The 12,139-nt window shown below is 42.2% G+C and overlaps 1 protein-coding gene across 1 annotated transcript in view; it reads right to left on the reverse strand.

Moving 5' to 3' along the window:
* The window catches only part of LOC134286157 (uncharacterized), a 28,398-nt gene extending 17,774 nt beyond the window's left edge, over positions 1-10,624 (reverse strand). The window contains exon 1 of the mRNA XM_062847728.1: positions 7,431-10,624. Coding sequence (XP_062703712.1) covers positions 7,431-10,624 — 3,194 coding nt within the window. The remainder of the gene's footprint in view (positions 1-7,430) is intronic.
* Between the last annotated feature and the right edge of the window lie 1,515 nt (positions 10,625-12,139).

Below are 12,139 nucleotides of genomic sequence, written 5' to 3' on the forward strand. Positions count from 1 at the left end.
ATGAATAATTAGACTCATGAAGGAATTTTCGAATGTACTCGTGTGGGAATTTATGGAGCAACTGCTGAAATAAACTCTTGCAGTAAGAACTTTTGGAAGTATTCTGTAAGAATCTCTTGGAGAAATCCCCAAGTAAAAACTTATGACAAATTTAAACGGAACTACTTGAGGAATTCCGAGGGAGCAACAAGAGGGAAAAAACTCGTAGAGAAAAAAGAAATGTTCCTAGAAAACTGAAAAAAATCCATAAGGAACTCCTAGAAAATTCTCAAAATCAATTCTAAGGAAATTGCGAATATATTTCTTGACAAAATCTTGAAAGAAAATTTCCCAGAACTAATGGAGGATGTTCTGAACGAACTTTTTGTAGAATCCATGAGGCAACTCTCTTAAAGAAAAACTCTAGAGAAAGAATTCTAAGAGAGCTTCGTCAAACAACTGAACTAAATTCGCGAAAAAACTTAAGTATCAATTTCTTAAGATTCGTTTGAGTTATCTATATATATAAAAATGAGTTAGAAGTTCCTTTGAGGCAACAAAACTCACGAACTAATGAACGGATCAGCATGACTTTCGCACTGTTCAATTCATATTCATGGTGGCTGTGTTTATATGTACAAAAAGTTACAAAAATCAACTAGAAAAGTAAGAAACTTGATAATGTACTGATTTTTCATGAGCTGGGAAGCAAATCAACACGATCGAAATAAAACCAATCTAGAGTGCGGCGATGTTATGAGCTCAACAGTTGTCAAACCACCACAGCTTGGCAAGACAACGCGTGCCGGGACAGCTAGTTCCTGATAAAACTTCTGGAAGAATTCCCAAATGCATGTCTTGAGAAAAAAAATATAGAACTCCTATAGAAATTACCAAACGATCTGAAGGAATTTCCAAAAATACTCCTGGAAAAATTGGCGAAGAAGCTCCAAGAGAAATCTCCAAGCCAACTTTGGAAAAATTTCGAAGGAATATCCAGAGGAGTTTTCAAAGGAATCGCTGTAAGAATCCCTGAAGTATGTCATGCAAACCCTTCTAAAGGAACTGGTAGAGGATTTCCCGAAAGAGCTCATGCAGGACTTCACGAAGAAATTCCTCGAAGAATTTCAAAAAGGTCTTCTTAGGGATTTTGTCCCATTATTTATTGTATCGTATTTCGTAAGAAGAATTTCCTATATGTATAACTACTGGATGAATGCAAAAAAAACTATTGAGGAATTATCGAATTCAATCTTCACAAAATTTACGGAAACTTTTGGAGAAATTGTCGTTGGAGCTTCTAAAAGATTTTCCAAAGCAACTCCTGGAAATATTCCTGAAATATTTACTGTAGCATTCACTCCTCTCAAATCCCGTTAACAACTCTCGGAGTATTTGACAAATATACTCCAGAAGGTATTCCCGAAGGTAACCCTGGAGAAATATCCATAAATATTTCTAGGATCTTTTGTTTCTTTCCCCTTCTCTGTTTGCAAATGAACTCCTAAAACAGCTCCTGAAGCAACTTCTGGAAATAATATCGAGCATGTCCTGTAGTACTTCGTTAAAGCACTCATGGAGAAAATCTAAAAAAAACTCATGAAGGAGTTGCTGGAAGAACTTCTGGAATAAAATTCAAAGATACTTTGTAGTAATACCCGGTAGACCTTCTAGAAGAATTCCCACAGGCATAAATATATTGACAAAATGTTGATAAAAATCTTTGAGAAATTTCCAAACAATCTTCAAGAAGAATTTCCTGAAGAACTTCTGAAGGAATTTTCGAAGGTACTCGTTGAGATTTCCAAATACACTGTTTAAGGAATTCCCGGAATTGTTTTGGAGGTATTGCAGAAGGTAGATATTTCCGCAAGAACTCCTAAAGCAGCTCGGTGGAAATTTCACAAACTTTTCTTAGGCAAATCCCCGAGAAAATTTTCGACATATCGGCAAATCCCCGAGGAATTTTTGACATATTTTCTAGAAAATCTGCAAAGTAATTTCTAGAATTAAATTCCCGTACTGTACAAATTCCCAGTGTATGGAATAGGGTATCGGGATGCTTCGTTGGCACAGCCCCCTCGTTCGGCCTATCTCAATGTAAACCAAAAACTCAAACAAACACGCATAACTAAATATCGGAAAAGCTATGCGCCAAACAACTGTAACATTTCGTTTCAATTTTAGCACTTTGGAGCATTAAAATTGAATGAAAATGTCACTTTATTTAACTTTTGTAGACGCCATGATTCTTCGGCTTAGTGGGTAGTCTATACACATGATCATAAATGGCATGATTCTGGAACATTTCGAATTGACTTTTCAATAACTGAACATTTGATGCGACGATTAAAGACGCTATTTTGAACTTGTGTATTTGTTTTCAACGAATAATAACTATTTTACAAATTGAATGTGGGCCGAATATTGAGGACATTTTTTTCACTATGTACCCAAATCTTGGCCCATCAGTAAAATGACGTCAAAAACAACGATAAAAAGACGTCAACAACATTTCTTGCGTAAGAACCAGAAAGAACGAACAGGAAGAAAGATTTTATGTACGGTGACTGTAAAAATATAACACAATAATAGGGTTGCGTTGTTTTCGTTACTAGATTAAGAATGAATTTTAGTTAAAGTGATTTATTTATAGTTTTTTGAAAATTTGGCTCCGAATATGTAATTTGAAAGTAAGATTGGTGAATAAACAGAGATAATACTTCAGCAGAAATATTGAAAAAATGAGATAATAAGTGGTTCTAGTGCATGGAAAGCAATAGGCCAACGTTGTATCCACTAATAGGCCAATTTTTGTACCATAGACCAACGTTGCATACCATGGCATCGAATCTTTTCAGCTTAATTAAGTAAATTCTTGAATATTTACGTAAGTTTACTTCCAATTGGTGAAACATGCATTGCCTAGAGTGTGTAATAGGGTCAACATATTATTTCTAGTGCTATTAATTCATGAGTTATGGGCAAAATTGTCAAGGCGGCTTGCAAATTAGGCCAAGGAATGGTACACATACCCTACTCCAAAACAAACTGGAGAGACGAACCAGCCAAGGGCTGAAAGTCTCTTTAATAAAGACAAATCAATCAATCAATCAAAACAAACTCATAAAATAATTCTCAACAGAATTCGCGGAGAGTTCACAAAGCAACTCTTGCTGATATTACCGATGGAAATCTTGAAAAATTTCTAAATATATTACTTAAAAAATTCTTGAAAATCTTGAAAAAAAAAATACAAATATTTTGCTAAAGAATATTCGGATATTCTCGAAGGTATTGATGGAGATATCTCCGCAATAATGACTGATAAAGTTCCAAAGAGAACCTCTAGTGAAAATTCCTGAAAAGGATTACTTGAGCGAATTTCCAAGGAATTACTGGAGGAATTTTCGAAGGATTTTCAAGAGAAATTTTCAAAGTATTTTCTAAAAAAAATCACTACAAACTATTAGAGAAATTCTACTGGGAGCGTCTAGTAAATATCTCAATATCTCATGAAATATTCGTAAAGATATCCTTGCAAATAAATTTTGATATACATTTCTGGGTTCATTCTCAAAGCCCGAAGGGACTTCTGTATGGATTTCCAAATAAACTAATGAAACAATTCCCGAATTTATTCTTGGAAGAAGCACTTCTCAATAAAACTCTCAAAACAAAATCATTGAAGAAGTCCTGAAGAAATTTTCGAAGAAACTAATGGAGGAATTGTTGAATAACTCCTTCATAAACTCCCAAAAGAACAACTGGAGATTTCTGTAAAAAATAACTGCAGAGGAACTCTAGGAGAAACTAACATAGAAACTACATATTAAAATATTTTTCGACAGAATTCCTAAAAATAATCCCACATGACATATTAACAAAGAGTCTTCTATAAGAATTTTCGAAAGAACACCTTGAGCTACTTCTGGAGGATCATCCTGATACCTATTACTGAGAAATTCCTGTGCGTGCCCAGAACTTCCTGGAGAGATTTCTTTAGGAATTCAACAAGCAGTTTCTGAAATAGGTCCTGGAGGAAACCCAAAATGAAGTCCTTGAATATCCTGGACCTTCGAGAGTTCCTCAGTCGGCAAACCTCAAATATTTTTGGAATTTCCTTCGTTGTCTTCAACAATGTTCAAGCAAGCTTGAAAAGTTTGTAGATGTTGTTCACTGGCAGTATGGGATTTTTTTTATTATCTATACGATCGTCAATTATAATCAAGACGGTTGAAATCAACCAACACCTGGACAATTTCCACAAAATTAGTCATTACTTAGGAACGAAAGAAAACACATCTTGAAAATTTCACAGAACATAGCTTATGTAATTCCCTTCCAAAAATATTTTTTCAATAATTTTTGCGGCCTTCCTGAATAATTTTCCCGACTTTTCCAACCAATTTTCCACGACAGTGGAAAATTTTGTGAAAAACTATTTCCATTTTGTTTTTTTTTTTTTAATTGCTGAGAAAACTTGCTTACGATTTCACAATAAAAAAACATTATGTCTACGATGCTTCTTTCTTTAGTTACGATTTTTCAAAGAAAACGGCTCATATAGTACATCTGGACAAATTCCACAAATTTGGTCATTACTCAGGAGCGGAGAAAAAACACACATCTTGAAAATTTTACAGAATATAGCTTATTAAATGTCATTTCGAACTTTTTTTTTTTTTTGAGAATGTTTGCGAATTTTAAAAATAGTTTTTTTCGACTTTTCCATTCGATTTTCCTCAACAGTGGTGTTGTACCTCGGAACTGGTTCTTGGATCCTGGGTGGACTTCGAGTGGGAATTGGAACCTTGCTTGATGGTTCGGGGCGGAATTGTTGGTCGTCTTCTTCCGGTCGGGTGAGTTAAAAACTTGTTTTTGGCATCATATAACACACATCACATACAGTTTATTGAACACACATTCTACACTTTACATTATTACTCAAAACACTTTATTTAACTACACACTAAACATTCAACATTTATTTACTTAATTCTAACAAAATATTGGTCCCATGACCGAAGTTCGATCTACTTGATCGTTATCTTAATACTAAACTCTAGTTGGCTCCTATCGTTTCTTGACCCCAACGAATGCAGTTTCTTCTCTCTTCTCACGCTGTTCGTACACAATGGCTGTAGTGTTAGTGGTCAAGATCATCCATACTACAGCAGAACCGATGTGTTCCACACGAACGAACGGGGGGATAGTTGATGGAAAATGGGTTTTGAGAGTTGCAACCTTACATATTCCCCCACCCTGAAATTCCGGGAATTCTGAAACGAAAAATTAACCTCTTCGAACACTAGGTGGTGGGTGGCATGCTGGTCGACCCTTGATTACGTATGTACTTCAGGAGGTTGCCGAGATGGAGGCAGAAGGCAAATTTTTTCTACTGCGCGTTTTGTCAATCCTGAAGCGGTCTTCAGTGTCACAACTCTTATTATGCCGTCTGCCCCCGGATGAACCTCCTGAATTCTACCCATTCTCCACCGCAGAGGAGGTGAATTATCCTCCTTAATCACGACCAGTTTTCCTGTTGAGATTGGTACCGCAGACTTCCAGCGTTTCATCCGTCCTTGGAGTTGAGAAAGATACTCAGACCTCCAGCGATTCCAAAACAACTGCAATTTCTGCTGAATCAACTGGTACATGTGCAGCCTATTCGTAGGTACTTCTGTATAGTCGTGATCCGGAAGCTGTTCCAAGGGAGCGCCGATTAGAAAATGACCTGGCGTAAGGGGTTCAAGGTCCGTTGGGTCATCCGATACTGATGTCAGGGGTCTGGAATTCATGCAGGATTCCACTTGGGCCAATAGCGTGCAAAGATCCTCAAAGGGAATAACGAGTTCACCTAAAACTTTCAAGAGATGCCCCTTCGCAGAACGCACGGCGGCCTCCCACAGTCCACCAAAATGTGGTGCACTAGGTGGGTTAAAGTGCCAGGTGATACCTTCCTCAGCACATTCCTTTAGCATTTTTTGCTGATGATCGTTGCTACGAAGGAGGTCGAACAGTTGCTGAAGTTGATTTCGGGCACCTACAAAATTAGTCCCGTTATCGGAGTATACATCCGTGCAACGGCCTCGTCTGGCAATGAATCTCCTGAAGGCTTGCAAAAAACGGTCCGACGAAAGGTCGGTCACTAATTCCAAGTGCACTGCTTTCGTGCACATGCAGACAAATAAGGCAACATAGGCCTTCACTGCTGTTCTGCGTGGTCCTGGGCGGAAGTACACGGGGCCGAAATAGTCCACTCCGGTCCTCGAGAAAGGTCGAGCTATGGTGACTCGTGAAGCTGGTAGTTCCCCCATGAATTGCTGAACTGGGTTTGGTTTGGTCCGAAAGCATCGAAGGCAGTCATGTACGACCTTACGGGCTACATTTCTTCCTCCTAGCGGCCAGTACCGCTGTCTGACTGCTGACAGTAGAAGCTGGGGTCCAGCGTGCAGAAGTTTTTGATGGTAATGTTGAAAGACTAGCTTCGTTAGCGGATGTCTTGCTGGTAATACAATGGGGTGCTTGGTTTCATCGGATTCTTGAGAATGTCCTAACCTGCCACCGACACGAATCACGTTACCGCTTGAAATCTGTGGGTTGAACCAACGAAGTGCGGAGCTCCTTGCTACAGTTTCTTTCTTGGTTAAAACCGCCCACTCCTTAACGAACTCCTCGCGTTGTACACAGCGAATGATTGCCATTTCCGCCGTAGTACGTTCTTCTGCAGTAGGAAAGCGTGGAAAGTTCCAGCTCTCCTTCGGTCCCTTCAATATTGCGATGAAACGTAGTAGGTATGCTGTTCGGCAAATCATGTCGACTAAAGAGGAAAATTTTCCAACGTAACTTTTTCCAAATGTATCTGCTTCCGTCGTAACACAGTGTGCGGCAGTCCTTCGGATTTCTCCAGAAACTTCTTCTGGGACATCTACATCGGTTTGATTTGGCCAATATTCCTGCTCCAGCTTCAGCCATGATGGGCCTTCCCACCAAAGTTGATTATTCAGGATTTCTCGTGGGAGTAAACCTCTCGATATGAGGTCCGCCGGATTCTCTACGCCTGGAACATGATTCCATATGCAGTTCTCTGTAGTTCTTTGAATTTTTGCCACACGGTTAGCTACGAAGGTATTCCATGTAGCTGGGATCGATTTTAACCATTGAAGAACGCAGGTAGAGTCAACCCAGAAGTACACTGCTGCTTCTGTTTTCATAGCGTTGAATATCTTCTCTTTCAGTTGTGCTGCCAACAATGCTCCGCAAAGCTCCAGTCTCGGGATTGTCTGCGCCTTCAACGGAGATACCTTGGATTTCGATGTTAGTAGAGCGACCTGGCACCTTCCCGAAACGTCCGTACTTCGAACGTAGGCGCATGCCCCATAGGCAGCCTTGGAAGCATCGGAGAGAAATGTACTTGAATTTCCGTGGCTCCTGGAAGTACAACACACCGGCGAATGCTTATTTCGTTCAGCAGAGGTATTTGTTGGTGTAGCTCTAGCCATTCTTCACATTCCTTTGGCCCTACCGGTTGATCCCAATCTAACTTTCTTCCATTCTCATCTGTCCAACACCACAAACGCTGCATGAAGATTTTTGCCGTAACAATAACTGCGCCAATCAATCCCAGAGGGTCAAACAGGGTCGCTATCATAGACAAAAGTTTCCGTTTTGTGTAAATTTCAGCAGGACAGTACTCCGTAACCTTGAATTGAAATTTGAGAATGTCGGTCGTGGGAAACCAGTACAATCCCAACGTCTTCACTGCTGGATCTGGATCAAGCTGCACTCCGTCCTCTTTCGCCAATGCTAGATTTTCGTTAGCAATACCATCTAATACCGCTGGTGCGTTGGATGCCCATTTCCTTAGGTGAAATCCGCCGCTTTCCATCATTTCTTCGAGCTGAATACGTAGTTCTCTCGCCGTTTCGATCTCATCCTCGCCCGTCAACACGTCGTCCATGTAGACATCCTCCATAGTTGCCCTTGCCGCCATAGGAAATCGTTCATGTTCATCTAACGCAAGCTGCTGTAGAGTCCTGGTCGCTAGGTATGGTGCTGGTTTCGTGCCGTACGTGACTGTGCAAAGTTCGTAGGTTTCAGCTCGATCGTTGAAATCCTTCCGCCATAGGATGTTTTGTAGAGGTAAGTCCTTCTGATCTATCCTTATTTGACGGAACATTTTTTCAACATCTGCCACCATGAGTATCTGCTTCGTTCGTGACCGCAGAATTATGGCGCGCAGATCATCCTGGATAACTGGTCCGACCAGTAGTACATCATTAAGCGATACACCTGTACTCGTCTTACATGACGCATCGAATACGACCCTAACCTTAGTGGTCGTGCTGCTCTCCTTGACGACGGGATGGTGGGGTAAATAGCACCTGCTTGTCTCCTGGTCTGAAGCTACATCCACCCTGCGCATGTGTCCCAGGCTCAAATACTCCACCATAAATTGCTCATACTGTTCTCGTAGCCGTGGTTCCCGAAGTAATCGACGTTCTATCCCTTGAAGACGTCGCAAGGCAATATCCCTTGATTCACCTAGCTGTGCGAGAACGTTGTCGTCCTTCGGAAGAGACACTGTATACCGACCATCCAGACCGCGTTGAACAGTAGCGCTATAGTACTCCTCGCACTTTGCTTCCGTCGGAGAGTTGTTGCTTGGAAATTCGACTTCTTCGCAGGCCCAGAAGCGAGATAATAGTTCCTCCAGACTTTCTGTAACCGCCATGTTACAGGAAATTTTCGGATTGAAACGATCAGTATTCACCAAACCAGATACCACCCAGCCGAATACTGATTCCGTTAACATCGGAAGTCCGTTTCCCAGATCGATTTCGTTCCCGGTCTTGAAGAATGCAAAGAAATATTGGATTCCGAGAACTATGTCCACCGTCTTTGAGTTGAAAAATGCTGGGTCCGCCAAATTCAGACCTTCAGGAATCTCCCAGCATGCCCTTTGGATACTTGTAGTTGGTAGGTCCGCCGTAACCCTTGGCAGAATAAGGAATTCCATGTCACGAGAGAATTCGGACACTCGTGACTTTATCGTTGTCATAACCTTGTGTTTGACTCGTGTATTGGCTTGTCCTATCCCAAGGACGGATACATCCGAACGCCTTCGTTGGATATTCAACCGTTGGCACAAGCTCTCCGTCATGAAGTTGCATTCGGATCCGGAATCCAACAATGCCCGTGCAGGAAAACTGATACCCTTATCGTTTTGCACGAGAACTATTGCAGTAGCGAGCAGCACAGATGAAGAACGTTGGAGTGCCGTGTTGGAGGAAACTTCCTCTGTGGCCATGGACGTCGTTGGATTCGTCCTACGGTCCACTGTTGCCGCATTGATCGATTCAGCTTGCGAGTTATGCGATGAGCTACCTTTAGCTCCATCGCTCTTATCCGACCGGAAACAAACCATTGTGTGGTGCTTCGCCTTGCAATTCCGGCAAACGAAGCGAGAAGAGCACTCGGAAGCTTGATGTCCACGTCGAAAACAGTTCCTGCACAACGAATGATTGCGAAGAATCTTATCTCGAGCGGAAACCGTTAGACGTTGAAACGCTGGACATTGGTAGAGGGGATGGGATTCTGAGCAAGCCACGCATCGACCTCCCGATGCTTGAACCGCACTGTGACTTACTCTTGGAACGGAAAACTTCTTACTCTTGGAAAGTGTAGTCGAATCTCCCTTGAGATTGGCTGGCTTGGAGGGTAGCGAACCTAGCACCCTAATCCGTTTTTGGAGGAAGTCGATGAGGTCCTTGATGGAGTCTTGAGGCTGCGTAGCGGAATATTCTTCCCAGCCACGGCGCGTAACGGGGTCGAGGCGGGAACCTATGATGTCTACCAACAGTAGATCCTTGTAGTCTTGGGGCTGAACAAGTTGATCTAGATTTTGAATGATCCTCTCAAAACCCTCAAGTAAGGACTGAAGCTCTGAGGCTGACTCCTTAGTCAACATCGGTAGCTTCGACAGAGCTTGGACTTGACGACGTTTTAGCAGCTTACTGTCGTTGTATCGCTTCGTTAAAGTGTCCCATGCCACTTGATAGTTTGCCTTGGTTATCGCCAGTGGATCTATCAAAGCCTTTGCTTCACCGGTGAGACATCCCTTCAAATAATGAAATTTCTCGACATCTGGTAGGTCGGTTTTCCAATGGATTAATGATGTGTAGAGATCCCGGAAACTCAACCACTCATCAAAATCACCACTGAAAGTTTGTAATTTGATTTGTGGGAGCCGGACGTGATCCAGTGTAGACTGCGACTGCGACGCCTCCAGAGAGCAGGATTGATTCAACGGGACATCTTCCACTTCCTTGGCCTTCTCCAGCAAAGCCGATTTCACCGCGAAATAACGTTGTACAAATTTCACCCTAACTTTCGTACACTCATCGTCATCATCTGCATAATCTTCATGCGCTTCTACCTCAACTATAGCCTCACTAATAGTTTCCCACAGTTCTTCTAGCTTATCTAGCCTAATTGACACCTGAATTGCTGTAGTTCCCTCATTCATAGACTGAGAAAACTTGAGAATCTCGTCGAACATCGCCAATAACGAATTGAGTCGAGTTTGCAACGCTCGCAGGGTGTGCTCCTTCTTCGCTAACGCGGCTGTCTTCGGCGGCATCTCGTACGGCAAATGCGTTCCAGGGAAGGTTAGAGAAAGGTAGATGTAGTATTCCGTATTTCCTATTTGCTTCGACTAGACATACACTGTAGAGCTTACTGACCTTCACAAAAGACGAACTTTTCCTCTCTACAGGTATGTACAACGTCCAAGTATCGGTTGATTCGAATCAGCAAAGGGAAATCTCATTCAACAGGTCGCTAGTGCCATGGGTTGCGCAAGGGTTGCATGCAGAAAAACGTTTATGTAGTATACAATAGGGTCCCGATGCCTCGGCAGGGCATATACTGTCTTAAACTGACCTGAGAGACCAATTTATGGTACTGGTATTCCAAAGACAGAGTGCCGGTTATTCACGGTTAACACTACTGTTTCTCCTTAATGCGTAGTACGTGCCGAGAATGCTTCGGTTAGCCCCTCGAAAACACGTTCCACAAAATCAATTATCGGTATCGATCATTCCTCGCATACAGCACCACATATCAGTGTTCAAAGAAAGTCAAAGTGCCATATATAGTACCGGTAGATTCCCAGCATCGGCTGGCCATATACTAATTAGTGCGAAAGTGTGTTTTAAAAACTGACCTGTGCAACTAAATTCGGGAACTGATGACCAGTGATGTGTGTTGATTCAGAGGTTGAGTGGATTCCTGACCGGGCACTGATGAATGGCGATAGTGAAGCGTCGTACGATCGATTTACGGAGGTGATCGATTGGGCAAATGATGACGTCACGGGCTTGAAGATGGCGATCTTTCCTTCGTCAGTAGTAGTGGTATGCAGTATACGACACTGCTATTCGTGGTGAACGTATCCAGGATTGTTTTGGTTGGCTCGACGAATTGGTGGGATATAGAGATGGAAACAATTTCGTGTGAAGATTATCCGAAGATCCTAGAGACGACTGGACATATATCTGTGTATATTTACCTGGATGAACCAGGGTTTGATACCCGTGGTTGAATGGTGCTTCGATGATCTTCAATGGCTGCTGGATGAATTGGATTCGGGTCCCTTGACCCGTCGGTAGTGTTGGTAGAAGATGTTGAATGGTGCAAGTGCTCGTACAGATAAGATGGATGCAGTGTTAGCGAAGGCTGTTGATCCTAGCTTCGGCTGGACATTATACTAATATGTACCCACCTATGGGACCATTAATCGGTTCAGCATCCAGCGTGGAGTAATAAATCTTCGTTTTTGTATTCCAGAGTATGTGTTCGGCTGTGGAATTTTCTACGAAGGTACACGTCTCCAACGAGGCCTTCGAGATGGCGGATGATCGGATAAATAGTGCTCAAGAAGACAAACGACTCTTTGTGATGGCGTAATTGGACGATCCAGACAGCGCCTCCAATGGCGGTTATCCTTGGAACTTGGGACTCGGATCAGGTTTACGGACGACTATCCTTCAGTCATCCGGTTCGAAGGACCAAATGTTGTACCTCGGAACTGGTTCTTGGATCCTGGGTGGACTTCGAGTGGGAATTGGAACCTTGCTTGATGGTTCGGGGCGGA

This window comes from Aedes albopictus, chromosome 2, assembly GCF_035046485.1.
Source record: "Aedes albopictus strain Foshan chromosome 2, AalbF5, whole genome shotgun sequence".
Lineage (NCBI taxonomy): Eukaryota > Metazoa > Arthropoda > Insecta > Diptera > Culicidae > Aedes > Aedes albopictus.